Source organism: Parambassis ranga, chromosome 6 (genome assembly GCF_900634625.1).
Source record: "Parambassis ranga chromosome 6, fParRan2.1, whole genome shotgun sequence".
Classification (NCBI taxonomy): Eukaryota; Metazoa; Chordata; class Actinopteri; family Ambassidae; genus Parambassis; species Parambassis ranga.
Window position 1 is genome coordinate 1,833,994 of NC_041027.1, and position 18,495 is coordinate 1,852,488.

The window sequence follows — 18,495 nt, forward strand, 5'->3', positions numbered from 1 at the left end:
TTTCCTCTCACTAAGCCTTCATCTGCAGTTGTTGCAGAGTGTGGGAAAAAAACACAAAAAGGTACAGCACATGTTAGCGTACAGATATTTATTTCAAACTTTTATTGAAAATTCATTAGACATCACAGAGAGGCTTATTTTAAACCCTAAAATTCTGTTAAGATGGTTTGATATATGGGCTACATTACATTACTACATTGGTCTACATTGGATCATTTATTATCACCACTCATTGATTTAGCAACATTTTACAAAGAGCTATAAATGTTAAGCTGTTATCAGCTTTTTGGACCTTGTAGTAGTCTTTTACACTATGAGAGTTAGACAAAGATCCAGCAGTAAAATGTGTGGTGTGTTTGAGTGACAGCATGACAATCAAGGCTTTGCTCAGCCCTGGTGCCCTAAATTAATAAGAAAAATATTTGAACAAACAAACTTAATTTAATTTTTGTGTTTGAATGTGAACAAAACTTATGGCCCTGCTTTGGGGGTTAGGGGTAGGCTCTCATGTTACAAACAGAGCCATCAAAACCATTGTTAAGGCAATTTACAGCCTTGTTTTCACTGATTAAAGAGCCCAGGCTATAAAACAGTAGGAGGTATGTCTACATTCTCCAGGCTACACCTGTGCACAGCTGCTCAGTATACTTAGTAGTTTAATTGTTCTAATGAATCCAGTTCCATCACACTGTGATGCAGAGCACTGTTGAGAAGAGGTCACAAGCCCCTTCAGCTTACAATGACTGAAGTGATGAATCATTTAAAGCAAATAATGTGTACTTGTTCAGACCTCAACATTCATCAGGATCATGCAATGTTGGCTTTGGTCTGAGCTGTGGTCAGCAGGGCAACACGGTTTACTTACATACTTCCTGTAAAGGTCTGTTTAAACAGGTGTTTATCAGTCAATCTTTATTTATATAGCACTACAAGCCCTCGGGTTAATAACCTGATTCAAAATCACAAAAACACCTTTACATATGCATTTTACTTTAATTTAACCATAGTTAATTATTGGTTAAAGAGCAACGTGTAGAGCAACATTTTAGCCTTTGTCTGCAAAGATCATCTGAAAGCTAAAAGAGAGCCATTAAATGAACTTTTGTAGAGATGCTCAAACTTCCTAAAATCTATGGAACTTCTTTTAGGTTTTAGGCTCATCCTCATAGCTCACCTTTTATCATGCGAGTGCAAACTGACCTTTGAGCAGCCACCCACCTCCACCCCTGGCTGCACTGAATGCTCAGAATACTTGCTCAGATGAAGCTTGTTTGTCTCTAATGAACATTCATCAGCTGTGTGTCATGTTAACCTTTAGAGAGTCATCCCAAAATGAATGTCTGTTTACTGCTAAAGTAGAACCATGTGATTATTCAGAGCCTGCCATTTGACACCTAAATAAAACATTTTTCCCCTATTAGTTTTTAAGCTGTATGTAAATATGGAACAATGAACATGTAGATGTTATAAGCAAAAAGCCTTTTTTAAAAAATGTGGAATGTTTATATTTTATTACCCTAATTTCCTAATAGAAATACATAGAGAAAGTACTGAAGCAGCACAGTGAAAAACAACTGGATTTTAAAAACTAAAGTTAATGACTCAACAATTGTTTGAACAAATCTAAAAATGAACTTGACTAAACAGAGGTAGCCATTGTTCTCACAGCACTGTCAGGTCTGCAGAGAAATGTCCCTGCCACAATGACTACTGTCGCACACGAAGGCTCTGGCTTCCCACAATCCATTCAGGCACAGCCTACTACTGGGAGCACAAGTGGGATGCAGGAATTTCCGACTACTTGAAAACCTTTGACCGGAGTACCTGAGCATCAGCGCTTCTCTCTCTTTGTGTGAGAGAATGGGCACAAAAGAAGCACTTTGCAGATATACAGCATGTGGTGCAGTCACAACCAAATGTGACCGTCTAATCCCCACAGACTGTAAATAAAGAGGAAAAAAAAACACCAAGCAGACTGACTGTCACAGTGATCAGTAAGTATGCCTCACACAAATAATTCAGCCATGCAATGGCCATGTTTAAAACTGAATTATTTCAAAATCTAGATGGATTATGTAATCTGGTTCATTCATTATCACCAGAGGATACTGACTCTGGTTTTTATAGCATCAACAGCAAGTTCAAGTTAGAAGGAATCTGAGCCTTTCTTATCTGCACTTTGAGTTTAAGCTGATTTTCTGCCTGCACTGTAAACACAGAGGGTGAACATTGTGTAGTACGTAATGCTTAGCACGTAAGCATTTGTAACATCAACAGAGGAAGCGGACTTACTTTAAAAAGCTCCAACACAGACTGAGTCAGTAGAATGGCTGTGTGTTACTTTGTAACCAAGCCTTATTCCTGCTATGATGCTGTCTTCTCATCTTGTTATTACAAGGACAGCAGCACAGATCATTTTCATTGAAAATACCCGACACACTCCTCTTTATACGCGTGGTCATTTCACACCTGTCAAACAGAGTGACAGGTAGTTCCTCCACAGTCTGCCGTTACAGACTGATGTCAGTGCCATTGTTGTTAAGAGAATTCCAGGCATTGCTTAAGTTGAAATTTTAATAAGGGTGGCTGTGGCTCAGGTGGTAGAGTGGTTGTCTAACAGGAAGGTTTGTGGTTCGACCCCCTGCCCTGGCTGCAGGTGGTTGTACCACCATTTAAATCATTAGACAATAAATTCCAATAAAACATATAAAACTACAGGACTTTCTGTCGCAACTTCCGTCTTTTACTAAAGAAAGTTTAATATTCAATGTAGGAATAAATGATGAAAAACCAGTATTCACCCTCTTCATCCTAAATCCTGCCTTTATTTCTTTTGACCTCATGAGGGCAAAATATGAATGGAACACTTGTACAGTATTATGGCAAATCATCCATTCACCCATTGTTTTAATGGAGCCTATGCCAGGTGTCAATGGGTGAGAGGTGGTGTACACTCTGGACAGGTTGCCATGTTCTTCACAGGGATAAACCATTTATCGCAACACACCTACAGCCAATTTACATTCCCTGATTAACATTCACTTCTTTGGAATGTAAGAAGCCACACAGGAGATCTAAGACAGATTCTAACACCAGTACCTGTTTCACCGATGACTAAAAACGCTTTGTTCCTAATTGTATTTTAGTCTCCTTAGCCATTCCCTGGAAAATTGATCAACTCAAAGCGGACTTAAAAGACGTAAAAGAGCACTGAAAAGCTGACAGGAGATTCAGTTTGTCAAATGAAATATTAATTGGACAAACAAAACAAAAAATAAAAAAAAGTAATAATAATTAAAATAATAATAAATAGATAAATAAAGGTGATGTAAATCAAATGCGATGCACAAGAGTGGAAAAAAACTCACGATTTATTTGTAAAGCACTTTCCACAAAATGCCCTGTAAACAAATTTGAGGGACTAATACACAATAAACATTGAAGTTTTCTAAAAAATAAATAAATAAACTTTCTACAGTTCTAGTTGGGTTAGTTTTCCCATCAGCTCTGAGCGACCGATGGCTGGAGTGTTAGAAATGTCCTACCTTTAAAACATTACACGTTAGCCCCCTCCTGCTACACAGCAGCCGTGCCGTCTCAATGGAGATAGCACGGTTGCCACAGCAACATGTTCTTTTGGTCCTTTGCGAGGAGGACCATCGACATTAATATCGACATTTATTTATTTTAATTTTTTTTGCTGTTGTAACTGTGGCTGTGTGTAAAGTCCAAACAAAAACAGGAAAAGTAAATACCTAGCAGTTTATAGTGAGATCTGACAACATGCTCGGTCTGCACTTTAACACCCACCACATGAAAGAAAGACTTCCTCTTTAACATTTCCTCCACTCACTGAAGCATGTTGGCCTCTGAACATTTTACCCCGCCTGCATCCACCCCATCACACAAATACGCCGAGAGGATAACAGTGAGAAGTTTACAAAGATGTTACCTGCCTGTGTCCTACAGCACCCCCCCCCCCCCCACACACACACACACACAGACATCCACTTCACTAAAACATGAGTGTATGATTAGCTTCTGTCACTCTGCTTTGAACTGCTTTTTTGTTACAGTAACACCATGTAAACACCACCGCTCACAGGGTAGTGGTGCTCTGTGAGCCAGGCTCAGTATGCTAACATATTGATCATGTGATCACTGACCCAAAGAAATTCAACTGGACAAAAGTAGTACATTTTGACCCACTTTTCAGTCACCGAAATATACTTCCTCACCCTGGTATCTGTCAGTGTGACACCCTGATCAATGAAAAGCACAGAATTCACTGAACAGTAGACTGCACACACTTATAGGAACAGTTGCTTTGTTGCTCTGACAACTTTGGACAGAAAAAAAACATTAAGCATATTCATTTCATTTCATATATCTGCATTAGCAGCAGGTCTACAGGACGTGGAATACAAAAAGTCAGTAAAATGCTCAAGATACACCAAGGCTTGCATTTAACTTTTAACATTCACTCACACACTACCCACAGCAGCACAGACAACTTCAAAACCACACCAGTCACAAATACAACACTTTGTGTTTTTCCACTGCAGGAACCAACAAGACACTTTAGAGCAGCAGGCACCTTTACATCTTTCAGGGAGGAAGAAAGCGCCTACTGTAGGAAAAGTAATTCTGAAAAACTGCAGGACAGGGCTCAACAACTATTTTTTTAACTAAACATCATCAACAGTAGGAACTAGCAGGCCGATTTAGGGACTGCCGCTACTGCAACTGAGGGAGAACTGCTCTCTAAAAAATAGAGGGGTGGGTCTCAGTCCTTCCTAGAGAGAACTGGACCTAAATAGAAGTATAAAAAAATAAAACAACCCAGCAGAGGCATGACAAAGAAATGGAATGACAAAGAGGTCTGGCTTCATTACGCCTTGTGTCTGTCCCCAGTTCCTGCAGTGAAAAAACACTAGTGAGCAGGGCAAAGATCAACACACAGACACTGGGAGTTCATGGGCATTACAGCGACCACCGTCCATCACACAGATAGCCACAAAAAGACTTGTAATGACTGCAAGACCCAATCTTCATGAATATCAGACATCATGAATCCTGCATGCTACAACCCCAATATCCAGAATACAGGAAAGTAAAGTAAACTCTTGTTTTCTAAGGTTTTACAGCACTGTCAACAACTGCTGCAGCTCAGTTCCAACTGCATTTGCCACATAAGGCACAACTTGTAAAACAAAAACAGGTTTTTGATGAAAGAGGAGGTGTTACAAGAACATAGCTACAAAACCAGTGAAATAAAACCAAAACAAGTAACATAAAGTAAAAAAATGGAAAAAACTATAAATACTAGTGACTAATAATAGTCAAATAACAACAAAAATATCAGTAATATAATAGACAAGCGAAAAAAAGGACATGTAGTTTCAGATGCCCTCATCAGTCAGGTCCTCACACACATCCTGCACACAGGTGTGTGTGTGTGATAGAGACAGAGAGAGAGAGCGAGAGAGAGAGAGAGGGGTAGAAGGGGTCAACAGAGATCAAGCTTCATCAGTTGTGACGTCATAGCCCAGGGATCACTGTTGGTCAATCTGATTGGCCACTGGCTAAAATTCAAAGTGAGACCTTCTAGGACTGCTGAGGCACAACCTCCATCATCTTCTGACAGAAGGCAGTGGACGAGACTGCAACAAAAAAAAAAAACACACACACACAGACAGTCATCAACAATGAAACAAGCGCTCCCAGCAATTTGAAGAAAATGAAATCAGAAATGCTGTACTCACAGATTCCGTTCAGCATCCACTTGGGTTTGTTCTTCCACCACACGCCGGTAAAGTAGACAGGCAGTCCGGTGGCGATGATGCCAAAGCCTATGGCACATTCCTTTGGAGTCTTCCAGAAGGACACAACGATGAGGAAGAGGCAGGCCAGCACAAAACTCACCGGTAACAGGATGTTTATCTGCAAGTAGGAGACGAAGAGGGTTAAAACAGAAACCCCATGTATTAAAGGACATGTTTTGCGATGAGGCGTACTAAGCATTATTTCTTGGCCTGGAGCAGTAACTGGCCTGCACACAGAACCACAGCCCCATCACACTATGAGCCAGCGAGACCCCATTAGCCAACCTCAGTGAAGCTCCAGCAGCTGAAATGTGCTGGAAGACGAGATGCTGAGGTGGTTAAGATGAACTCATAAATCTAACTCTGGCAGCTCTGCTACAAATCTGTTGAACAGCAGGAATGTGACAGACAAAGAAAGGAGGAAGAAATAGGGTGGGAGAGTGAAAGAGAGAGACAGTGTCACTACTGTCTCACCACACACATACACACACACAGGCTGGACCAATAGATCTATCCACTGTACCAGCAGGGGAACCACAGCAGCCATCAGGCTCTAATAAGGGACACACGAAAAAAACACACTCACATGCTCACACGGTGCAACAATGGTCCTCTATGTTTGCCACGCACTCACATTTGTGCTTCCATCAATTCAGAAGACATCACATTCATTTCCTCTGACCATCCTCCTACTCTCCTAAAGACCTTAAATTCCCACACTAAGTCCCCAACACAACACACACACACACCAGGCCTCAACAGCAGTTGACAAGCATCCAGCTTCTCTTCTGTTCTTTAATCTGCGATCAGTATCCATTCAGCTGAGCTGCCCTGAATGGATCTCTGTCTGTTGTACGAGAGAAAGCAGAAACAATTCCTGCTGCCAAAGCTAACTCGAGTGGGAGTCAACATTGACAAAGACAAAGAAGGATGGCTTGCTTGTTGTGTTTTAATCGTCTTTTATATTCTCTGATATTCTCCTCCTCCTCTCTAATAATTTAATCCAGATTCAGTAGTTCAGATGAAATTCCTTCTCCTCCTCTTGAGGTTCTAAAACACCATAAAAGCATGAAACATTTTAACCATCTGGGCCACAAAACCCACCAGCAGATTTGAAAGGCATGTTTCCTTGACAAGAAAATTACTTGTCTGTTTGTGATTATCATAGCGACATACTTAAAAACCAAAAAGCTAATTTTTTATAAATTGCCAAGTATCTATACAAACATTTTATGTTCTCTGTAGAATCTTGAAGCTTAGTTGCACCCTTTCCGACACCATTGCTGTGTGGGTTGTATGCTGGGTTGCTGGGTTATGTATGTGAATAAACACACCTTAATTGGTCGCTCCAACTCAGGTTTCTTATAACGGAGCCACATCATTCCAACGATTGCCATGGCAATGCAGAGCCAGTTAAAGAAGCTGAAGAAATTGATGACGGAGAAGATGTCATTGGAGAAGGCATAGAGTAGCGTCATCAAACACTGCAGAGAGAAAGCGAGAGAGGCAGATTTTAACTCCAAAACCCACCAAACACTTCTGTGTGTATCAGTGTGTATTTAGTATACGTACGGTGAATATAAGTGAGGGAAGCGGGGTCAGAAGACTGGGGTGGATCATTGCCAGCAAACTTGGTAGGTGACCTTCCCGGGCACCCACGAAGAATAACCTGCAGAGACATATTTTAATGACTGAAATGACCCCTGGGTGCTCATGCAGCTTCTGTTATCTTTAGGGTCTTTGCACTGTGTGTGTGTGTTACCTGGATGATGTGAACAGTGAGCCATTGACTGATCCAAAGCAGGACAGACCTACAAACACTGGGATGATCCATGCCATGGGACCCAGGTAGTAGTTACCAAAATCCTGCAGGAAGTACACACACATTATGAAGAAGGTCATACTCATATATATACTCAATACAAATATCTGCAATAGGTATTCATAAGTTTGCTCTTATCCTCATCTTAATGCTACCTGACTGAACATGCTGAAACTCCTTTTAAAATGAAATGTTTTTTTTTGTTTAAATTTGCACTGTTTATTTTAGAAACAAGAAGAACTATTTTAACTGGATTTTTTCAATGAAAATGCACCGTTAAAAAAAAATCCCAATTTTGTCAGTATCTTAATGAATAATCTGCAAAATATACATGGTGTAAAGGATTTTGCAAAAACAAAAGAAAATCTTCATTCATCAGCACAACTAGAAAGCCTTACATGTGAGAGTAGTGATGTGACAAAACAAATCAGTGAGTATTCGGTTGTTCTAAAGGATTTGGTAGAGCTCGGCAGATGTGTTAAACAGAGTTAAGAAAATGCAGAAAATGTGTCGAAGCTCAGAGTGCGCTCGCTCACCACGGCCACAGCCTCTGAGTTGAGCATCTGGTCGGGGGAGAGTGTGGTAAAATAAGCCAGGTTGGTGAGAACATACACCACTGTCACGATGGGCAGGGAGATGATGATAGCTCGCGGGAGGTTTCTGAGGAAGATACACAACCAAAAAAGAGTCATGACACACATTACAACTGAAGAACTTTAATGTAGAATTTTTTAAATCCGTATGCCAACTCACTTGTATGGGTCGATCATCTCCTCTGTAACAAAATTCAAGTAGTTCCTGGAAGAGATGGAGTAAAAATTCATAAGTGTTTGTGCAAAAATAACTTAATTAAAAAGATCATTCTAGTTTTTAGAGACTAAGAGAAGAGAAGGCTAGTCCTTTTTTCTTGATACAAACGGACAATTTACTCCTTCCTTAAAACTGCAGGATTAACATTTTAACTTGGGGAAACTGGAAATTGAACAGGGAGCGCTGTGGCTCGTAACCTAATGCCACAGGCAGGTTGATCATTTTACTCACCAGCCACCATAGGCAAACAGGCCGCTGTAGAGCGCCAGGCCAATGCTGCCAAAATCATAACTGGACCCATCGAAGGAATTTTCTGGAAGAAGTCCATCGGTATCACCTGAAGAGGAAACAATAAATCTGAAACAACGTGGAACAAAACAGCAAAAAAACCACAAGCGGGCAAGAGGCATGAGATTCAGCTTAAATCTGTCTCAGTATGTGGATCAGTGGAGGACTGTAGAATTATTGGTGCTGAGACCGGCTTAGACGTCAACAAGTGACCCAGATTGTGAGGCAACACAAACTAAAAGAAAATAAAAATTAACACCTTCAAATAAAGCATTTTCACTTGTTAGTGTAATTTCCACAATGTGTGTATTGTGGCACTGGCTAATGCTAATGCTAACATTGCATTCTTTACCTCAGTTATAGAGTTAAAGGGAAAAGAAAAAAATATATACTATTTCAAATAAGAAGAATTTTTGTTTATTGATTCTATAATTAACTACGTTTTTACAGCCTCCACATGTCATGTAACTGCTGCTGTAACTGAATCTGTCATGGCTTCTTAGTTTCTTCAAGAAATGCAGAATTCTTTTTCATTTTTTTACAGTATCTTGTTAGCACAACCACTAATTTTTATGTATTTCTTTATATTTTATGACACATGATGCATTCAGGGGCCATCAGATGGTCAGGAGTAGGGGGGAAATTTTACAATTAAAAACTAAAATTCTAAACCTGCTAGTGGGGTGAGGAAATTATGTAGGCTATATAATATTTTTAGACTATAAACCGAAGGTAAAAACAGATTTTTTGAGACATTCTTATAGGTGAAATAAAAAAAATACATATTTTGTAGGCTGTAAATTTCTAATAAGTTTTGAGCACTGTGCCTGTATCATCCGTGCATTCAGGAGAGCACTCCTATTTAACTTTGCCAATGACCATGGCCTCTTTTCTTTGACCCCCAGGGTTAGTTAGATGTGTGCCACATTCCTGCTCCCCTCAACATGCATACGCATTCTCAGACACCACGACGGTTGCTAAACCAACACCCGCAGGCACTGTTGATACTGGGAGAGTTAGCCATAAGCCACTGTGCAGCGTGGGAAACACTGATTACTGTGTCATCTGTCTATCAATATTAGCAAACAGATGTGAGACTGCCATCAAATCTGCTTTACATCCTGGTATTTTTTTAGTGTTCTTTCTGTTTTTGATTGGAAAAAATCTGCAGCATTCAGAGTCACACTTAAGATGCAATGTCAACAATGTTTAGCTGAGGTGGCATGCATTTAATCTTTCCCATTATTGGAAGGTGAGTAACAGCAGGTTTGACGGGTTCAGGAAGGACAGATGCTTTTTATGACCGTATTTTTGCACAAATCTTGCTTTTCCCTCAGCTGTCTTTCTTCTTCTGTCTTTTCTTCCACCTCACTGGTCAGGAAACCCTCAAAGCTGTGTTCAGTTGTTCACATGATATCGGTGCCAGGCAGAGAAAGTGAGACACAAACACACCAGGAATGAAAAATGCATGCACAATGGCACAAAAGGCACGTGCACACAAGGCAACAAAGACGGAATGAACTGAATTCCTTGGTATTGGGATTTAGGGTCTAAACTGAAGCTTTAGCTTTCAAAAGTAAAAGTACTTACTTGGATCTCACCTTAAAAAACATTCAACATGTTGGGAAATGTTTTACTTGTTTGGTAATGCAGTAAATAGGAATCTATCCTCATCGACTGGACTTATTCTGCAAAGATGGTTAAAAAAATATGTAAAAATGGAATCAGTTAAGGTGGGTTAGGCTTCTGATGTGGATGTCCCCCCTGGTTGACTCCCTTTAGAAGCCTACCAGGCATGACAAGCTTAGCAGAGGCATTGAGTGCGGCTGCTAGAAGTTGCTAAAGACAGGAAGGCCTGCAAACTTTAAAAAATAAATCAATGTACTTCTTTATTAGATGGAAATACTGATTTGAACGATGTAAATGTCTGTGTCTCCACCTTAACCTACCAGCACCTGGCTCAAGCTTTGAGCAGCCATTTTGGCAACAACTCTGGCCAATTAATTGGACTTAAACATAGAGGGCCTGTGTCCTAATTAGAAGGGATGGAGGCGCCCTTTCTGCGGTCACCAGACAAATCTGACACAAACCGCTTACATGTTTGGTGACTTTGGCCCAAAATACAGCCTGAAATGCCTTTTTCCTCTTGTGCATCCAAAAGATCATTCACAGCGTTTTCTTGTAATTGGTTTAACTTTCATTAGGGGAGGGGCACCATCTGTGACGAGTCAAATTTCCCCATTGTTTTCCATGTATTATATAGACATAACCATGACAACAATCTGCTTATCTAAAGAAAACAAGCTTGTTTCATTAAAATCTGAATGACACAACCAGAAGTGGTCCAAAAGAGTGCCTATAACTTGCTGTGGATTAAGGTCAGACTGACAGTGAATCTCAGGCTATTACGGTGGCTGCTTGGCAGTGACTCAGTTTACGTCTACTTTAAGACAATTCTGATTAGCACTAGACAGAGATGAATGACACTCTTTGTGTGTTTAGAATCTATTTGCTTAGATGTGATTCAGAGCTGGATCCCTCCCACTACACAAACACACACCTTTCCATCTCTCTCTCACACACACACACACACACATCTCAGATGTGGAAAACTGCTTTGCTTAAAGATGCGCTTTGTTTTGCAGAGAAGGACTAAGAAGGCTGGTAGAGAGTTCTTCTTACAGACAAGATAAAACTCGACAGACCGAGAGAAGACCTGAGTGTTTCACTTCCAAACAGTGCGGGCAGCTTTATTGGAGCTAATCAGATTACACTGGTCTCTAATGCGAGACACTGGCAAGACTCTGACCTTATGAGCCACTGAGCTTGAATAACACAAATGCACACAGACGTGTCATGGTGTACACGTCAAAAAAGTTTGAGAGCGTGTGTCCCTACTTTATCACATAAAACTAAGCAGTTAGATTCAGTTTACACTGAATTGAAGCTCTTTTATATTTATTTCAACCACCTAATCCAGTTATCTAAATCTACAGTCAGAGAATGGTTAAATCAAGCTGCTTCTTGCATAAGGCACTGATCAGTCAAGGTGTGCCCTAACAACGAATCAGAAGCCAGGCAGAGCTATGACAGCAGGAGGGATTTCCTCAGCCACGCACCTTGTGTTTGTCTACATAATGCGAAGTTATTATAGACAGTGCAGTGACAAAGGCTGGTGTTAAAAGATTTAGGAACAGTATCCGACTAAATAGTAAATCAAAAAAGACACTTAGGAAAGGACTAGAATTACAAATGAGTAGAAAAACTTTGTGTGCTCCAGTTACAAACCAAAACAGGTATTAGAGATCTGAAGCTGGCATTCAGCTCATGTGGATTACGAGCACGTCAGGAATGAACAACAGAAGCACTATCTGCTTTTATCTGCGCACACCTGTAACCTGTCACTCCAGTATATTAGCATGTGAGTCTCATCTAATTATCTAGATCTATTTATCAGTCTACTACAGTGCTGTGCTAAGGCCAAGGCCACCCATCAGTTGGTGGGTGGTTGGACAGTGACTGTTCATCATATTAAAAAAGAAGATATATGATGAAGTGTTCAGTGATCCTTGAATGCATCAAATATTCTTTTAGAAAATATAATCAAATATAAGCTTAAAACAACATTTTAACACATGCTTTTACTGTATGTTTCTATTAACCTTTTGACAAAACGTTTGCACTAACAAGATATATATATACATGTATATATATATACACACACACACATATATATATATACATGTATATATATATATGTGTGTGTATATGTATATATGTGTATATATATATAAATATACACATATACACACACACACACACACATATATATATATATATATATATATATATATATATATATATATATATATATATATATTATACACTGTGTGTCAGCCATAACTGACTTACTATCAACAATGCAGTCAGATACAAACTGTGTGAGTTTATGGCTGATCTGTAAGCTTTCTATAATTTATGTCCAGAATAGAGAGGAAAAGAGTGGTTTGTAGAGGTTGTAAAAATCTCAGTGACCTAAATCTGGCTTTGGACAAAAAGCCAAACACACAGAAAAACACCAGACATCTCAAAGTCCCCCCCACCCTTCCTTTCTCCTACCTCCCACTTTCCTGCCTGAATAAATCCACCCACTGTTGGGGTCCTGAATGCTCACAAGTTGTGATCTGAAGCCTGTGACCTCCGACCTGCATGCAAACAGGCAATCTGTCCTTTCCAATGCTCTGCTTAATGTCAGATTGAAGCTGTCAGAGCAATGTAAGCGAAGAAAAGGGGCAGATTTTCAATCTTTGAAGAGTTCTTTGAAGAGAAATGACTTCTAAATTGTATTAGGCAATTTAATACTTTGATCCCTTCATTGTTTTAAATTAGGAGATTTTTGATGTAGTTTAATGTAAATGTGTCAGGTTGGTGTTATATTTAGGGCCCGAGCACCAAATGGTGCAAGAGCCCTATTGAAACCCTTAGGATTATTACCCCCCCCCCTTCTTTGATCACATTTTTGGAGGCCTTAACATGCCCCAAAACTCACCAAACTAGGTAGAAAAATTCATTCGCCCGAAAAATGTTGAAATTTGCTGACTTTTGAAATGCACATAGGAAAATGGCTCTATAGCGCCCCAACGCATAGCCCCTCTGGTCGGTTTGACACAGGATTATGAAAATTGGCACACGTGTATCACCTCAAGATGCACCTCAAGTCTCTTGGACCCCCCTCCAAACCCAACAGGAAGTCCGCCATTTTAAAGTTTGTGGCCATTTTTGGCGATTTGTGACCCTGCTACAAAACTTTTCATGCCTCGCATACTTCATCCAATTGAGCTGAAACTCACTGCATAGGGAATAGACGCATTCCAAAACTCTTACAAAAGTCTGACGGTGTGGCCGGGGCGTGGCCTCAAAGTTTGGCGATTTTACAGAAAACAGGAAGTCGCTATAACTTCTGTGTCACATGTCACATGTATGATCAGAGTTGACCAAACAAAGTTGACCATTCGCCATTACAAAGGAACTCCCTGTATTTTTTGCCCTAACGCGTAGCCCTGCTGGCCAGTTTGACGCAGGATCATGAAAATTAGCACACATGTGTATCACCCCAAGACGCACAAAAAAGTCTCTTGGACCCCCCCTCCAAACCCAACAGGAAGTCTACCATTTTGGCGATTTCTGACCCTGCTATAAAACTTTTCACGCTTGCATACTTCATCCCATTGAGCTGAAATTCATTGTGTCCACTCAGGACACCATAGGGAATAGACGCATTCCAAAACTCTTTCAAAAGTATTACCGTGTGGTGGGGGCGTGGCCTCAAAGTTGACCATTCGCCATTACAAAGGAACTCGCTGTATTTTATGCAGTACTACCCATATACTTTATGCAATGTGGACAAAATCTTACACTACTGCTATGGACCCGAGTCTGACATATATGCTAATAGGATGATACGGTCATAGCGCCACCTACTGGTAGCAGGAAAGTTTGGTTGTAAACATGTGTTTGTTGTACATCTCTGCAAATGAGAGGAAAAGAGAGCATAGGACAGGAGAGTATGGGAGACAAGAGCATAAAAGAGAAGACAGCAATAGCCCCGTGGATCACAAGGTGCGTGAGGGCCCGCAATGCTGCTTGCAGCTTTAATTCTAGTTAAACTGCTAAATTTTAAAGATCCATCTTACAGCACTACTAAAGTTAATGTTAGCTGTGAGGTCAAAGGGTCATAGGTCATATTTAGGCTTCAGACAGATGAAACACACAGCTGGAGAGAGCAGACAGGTAACCATAGAAACACTAACATCACACCGGCTCAGGCTTTTTGGTATTCCATCCTTTGCTTCTTCTGATCTAATCTTGCTTCTGCCACTCCGAGGAGGTGAGCAGTGACTGCCTCACTGCAGACAGGAAGTGAGGCAGCCATAAGTCCACAGCAGGCTTGGCAACAGACACACACAGGCAGCAGCGGGGAGAAAAGCCTACAATCACCTATTGGAAGGCTTTTTCATCATTGAAAAGGAAGCAGGTATTAGGTCAACTGATATTTAGGACTGAAGCCTCCAGTAGTTTACTTTCTGTGACATGAACTCAGTGAACCCTCTGTGAACTTATTTCCTGTGTGTCTCTGCCAGGCCTTTAATGATGAGGCACGAGTTGTAGCTTGTGCAAACAGGCTGTGTGAGTCTTTGTGTGTCTCAGACTCCTGCAGCTAATGACCAGACCTCCAAATGAGGAAAATGCATAGCACACTTAAGTGCCACTGTGTGGTTTCTCTGTACTGTCCTCCCATCCCTGGCTGCACTCCACAACATCCTGTGGGCCTAATGAGGTTTAGGCCTGATTCCAAGAAGCATCACAACTTCATATGCACTATGAAGTGTTGATTGGATCAGACAGAAGCTATTTAACTTGGGGTGACAGGGAGTAAGATAACATAGAATTGAGTCCCTGTTATTGTAGCCGCATAAATTACACAATTATGTCTCATTATTTAATTTTCAAAGACCCATGAACACAAAAAGGTATTGTTAGTGGGTATAGATCTGCAAAATATTCTCATTCCACATCAGAAAATGGGGCTGTTTAAGTAAGAGATGAGAAGGAGTGAGAGAAACCACTTCCTGTCACAGAGTGTGCCATCAAAACTCTTTTTTCCTAGTCGATTCTGTGGTGGCTGCAAATATTTTGAGAGCAGCTGCAATTTTATTTTTTTTAAATTTGTATTTAAACTTCATCTGCATGAACAAACTCCAGAGACACTAAAGAGTTTTAATATGAAATTGTAGGAGCCCCAAGCAGCAGCAACTTGGCATATAAACTGCAGGAGGTTGGCATAAAGTCGCCGAAATTTCTTTGATGTGACTCCTGGTTGCGAGTGGGTCATTCACAGTATACCAGGTGCATTGAGGAGAGCAAAATTATTTGATTTTTAAAGAATGTTTTTATTGCAAAATGTTTATTTTTGCATTTTTAATTGAAACATACACTGAAATATTTTTTTTCTGTGAAATCTTTGATGTGTAAACCCTACAGGTCATTTACTGTGAATGGGACGTGACTTAAACAAAAGAGAAGTGTGTCTGTGCCGTTTGCCGTGTATTAGAGTGTGTGTACTGTAGGTGTAATTGTGCTGGGGTACCTTGACCAATCTTGACAAAGCCAATGATGATGATGAGTCCAAGTGCGAGAAGCTTGGCTGCAGCAAAGAAGTCCTGCACTCTGGTGGCCGCCTTCACGCTGTAGCAGTTCACAAAGGTCAACAAGACTGTGCAGGGGGAGAGAGAGACAACAATTAAGACAAGAGAGAGAGAGAGAGAGAGAGACATCAAGTGACAGCATCCTTTGATATGTTCACTACCACCAAACCCATGAGAGCCATGGCTATTCAGCTTAGTGAACCAGAAGTGACAAAACTGGCTTTCACTGCAGCAAGTTACATTACACCCACTGCAAAGTGAAGATGTTCACTCTGTTTGTGTGTGTGTGTGTGTGTGTTTCTTATGACACCATGCCTACTGAAGGAGAATAAACACATTCTTAAGTCCTTTCCAGCATTGCATTCTGTCTCTTAAAAGTATAAAAAGCATGTGCACAGTGCTGGAACCCATCTCCTCATGCACACACAGAGTTATTAAGTTATTAAGCCTCACCCAGAACCCCATTAATAGTGATTAAAGTGGGTAAAAAAAAGGCCTTCAAAGCTCCTAAATCAGGTCAGATGTACAACAGAAAGACGAGACAGCACAATGAGGCTCTGTGTTAGAGACCATAACAAAGGAGAGAGAGCCGGAGTACAGTAGAGGACTAAACACACTTTTGGTATCCAAATGTTCTCATGCATTCACACACACACACTTTATTAGTTGTGTGCACACACATAAGTGAGCAGACATGCACATTCCCACAAACAGGTCACATGGAACAATAACCCACACCAAGATATTTTAAATCAGTTATGGATGTTTATGTGTTAGTGGAGCCCCACAGAGAGCACACAGGCATGCAGTGAAATACACACACACACACACACACACACACACATACACACCATACTTCTATGTGGTCTCAGTCAGGATTTAGCCTTCAGTCATTCTAAAGATTAGACACCGGAGTTACTAACTGACACACACACAGGCTTATGCACATGCATGTCATGTGTGTAAGCATGTACTCAGGCAGAGGTCGGGTGTGTGAGGGGCATGTGTTGGTCATGTAGGAGTAGAGACTGGCGCTAACAAGCTAAAGCAGCTAATAATCCAGAGTTAATCTTGTTAAGACTCCAACAAGGCACTAAAGAGAGCATGTGTTTGTTGAAATAAATAACTTAAAAAATATCAGTTAATTTCTGCAGTAATTAAACAGGCTTCCAAACTTATAATATGCTAATTTCTCAGCCCAATATATCAATATACGCACGTGAAAATGAATTAATAGGTCAATGTTGCTGTACATAAATAAATATACATTTACAATCGTTTTAAAACGTGATTACAAATAAAATTTAATGAGTTAAACAATTTGTAAAACAATATTCTCCTGAGCATCCTCCCATCACCGGAGCTGATGTAATAACTCTGCATTTTTCACCACTACCTGTGAGGGAGCGCGCATTTATTTGCGCGCGTGTGTAAAATGGTAGCATCGCACGTGGTCCCTAAGTAACATTGTGCCGGTGTGAGTGTGTGTGTTACTGCCTCGCGTGTCCCTCCAGTCGCACAGGTGTTCTCACTTTAAGATCCACTACATCCATCCTGGAGAACCACACCATAACATTGCATCATCCCTTCCCTTCCGGCCAGCGCGGTTCTGATACTCACGGATGCAGAGGCAGGCCACCAGCTTGGCCCCTGTTTCCGGCACCGGGCACACCGGGAACAGTGGCTTCAGGAGGTATGTGGCGAAGACGTAAGCGACGATGTACTGAGAGGACGGCCGGATGATGAGCAGCTCGATCCAGAGTTTGAGGAAAGCCAGCAGGGAGCCGTACACCTCCAGGATGTACGCATAGTCACCGCCGGACTTGGTGATGGTGGTCCCCAGCTCAGCGTAGCAGAGGGCTCCCACCGTGGAGAAGACCCCGCACACTGCCCACACTATCAAGGACAGACCTACAGAGCCTGCTTCCCTCACCACGCCGGTCGGTGTAACGAAGATGCCCGAACCGATAATGGTGCCCACGATGATGGCCACGCCGTTCATCAGGGTGATGGTCCTCTTCAGGACGACCCCGTCTTCCTCTCCCTCTCCTGCGACGGCGTTGTTGGGACTCTTGGTGTCTCCAGTTGCACCACCCGGGAGGGCTCCCCCTTTCTCCCCGCTGCTGCCCGGGGACAGCATCCTCTCTGTTACCTGCTTGTCCTCCTCCCTGTCAGCCGACGAGTTGGAGTTTCTCTTCTTTACCCCCGACATCGTTAGCAGAGTTGTTTCCTCTTTTTTTCTTCCTAGCTCGGGGGACACAAAGCTTCCCGGCTCTCTCCGCCTGTCGCCGGTGTGACGCTCCTTTCCTTATCCGGTGAGGTGTGATGCTCAGGCCGGGTTCAGCCACGCGGAGTCCGCGGAGTGTGTTGTATGAGTCAAGAGTGGCGTGTTTCTCTACTCTGGCAGTTCAGTCATGAAAGAAAGTGTTAACACTGACATGATGGCCCTCCTCCGTCAAGGCCAACCCCTGTTAATACCCGTATCCAATTTGACCTCAGCACCCTCTAGCGGCGGATGTTCGGTACTGCTCCACTACACCCCCAC

General features: G+C 41.5%; 1 protein-coding gene across 1 annotated transcript; it reads right to left on the minus strand.

The window, feature by feature from the left end:
• Positions 1-3,353: 3,353 nt before the first annotated feature.
• slc7a5 (solute carrier family 7 member 5) lies at positions 3,354-18,495 on the minus strand. The gene is made up of 10 exons (XM_028408293.1): positions 17,571-18,495; positions 15,893-16,018; positions 8,689-8,794; positions 8,401-8,445; positions 8,184-8,307; positions 7,588-7,691; positions 7,398-7,494; positions 7,160-7,309; positions 5,766-5,943; positions 3,354-5,663 (listed from the first exon to the last, which is right to left on the minus strand). Exons 1-10 carry the CDS (start codon positions 18,160-18,162, stop codon positions 5,608-5,610), a joined length of 1,578 nt encoding a protein of 525 aa, XP_028264094.1. The 5' UTR covers positions 18,163-18,495; the 3' UTR covers positions 3,354-5,607.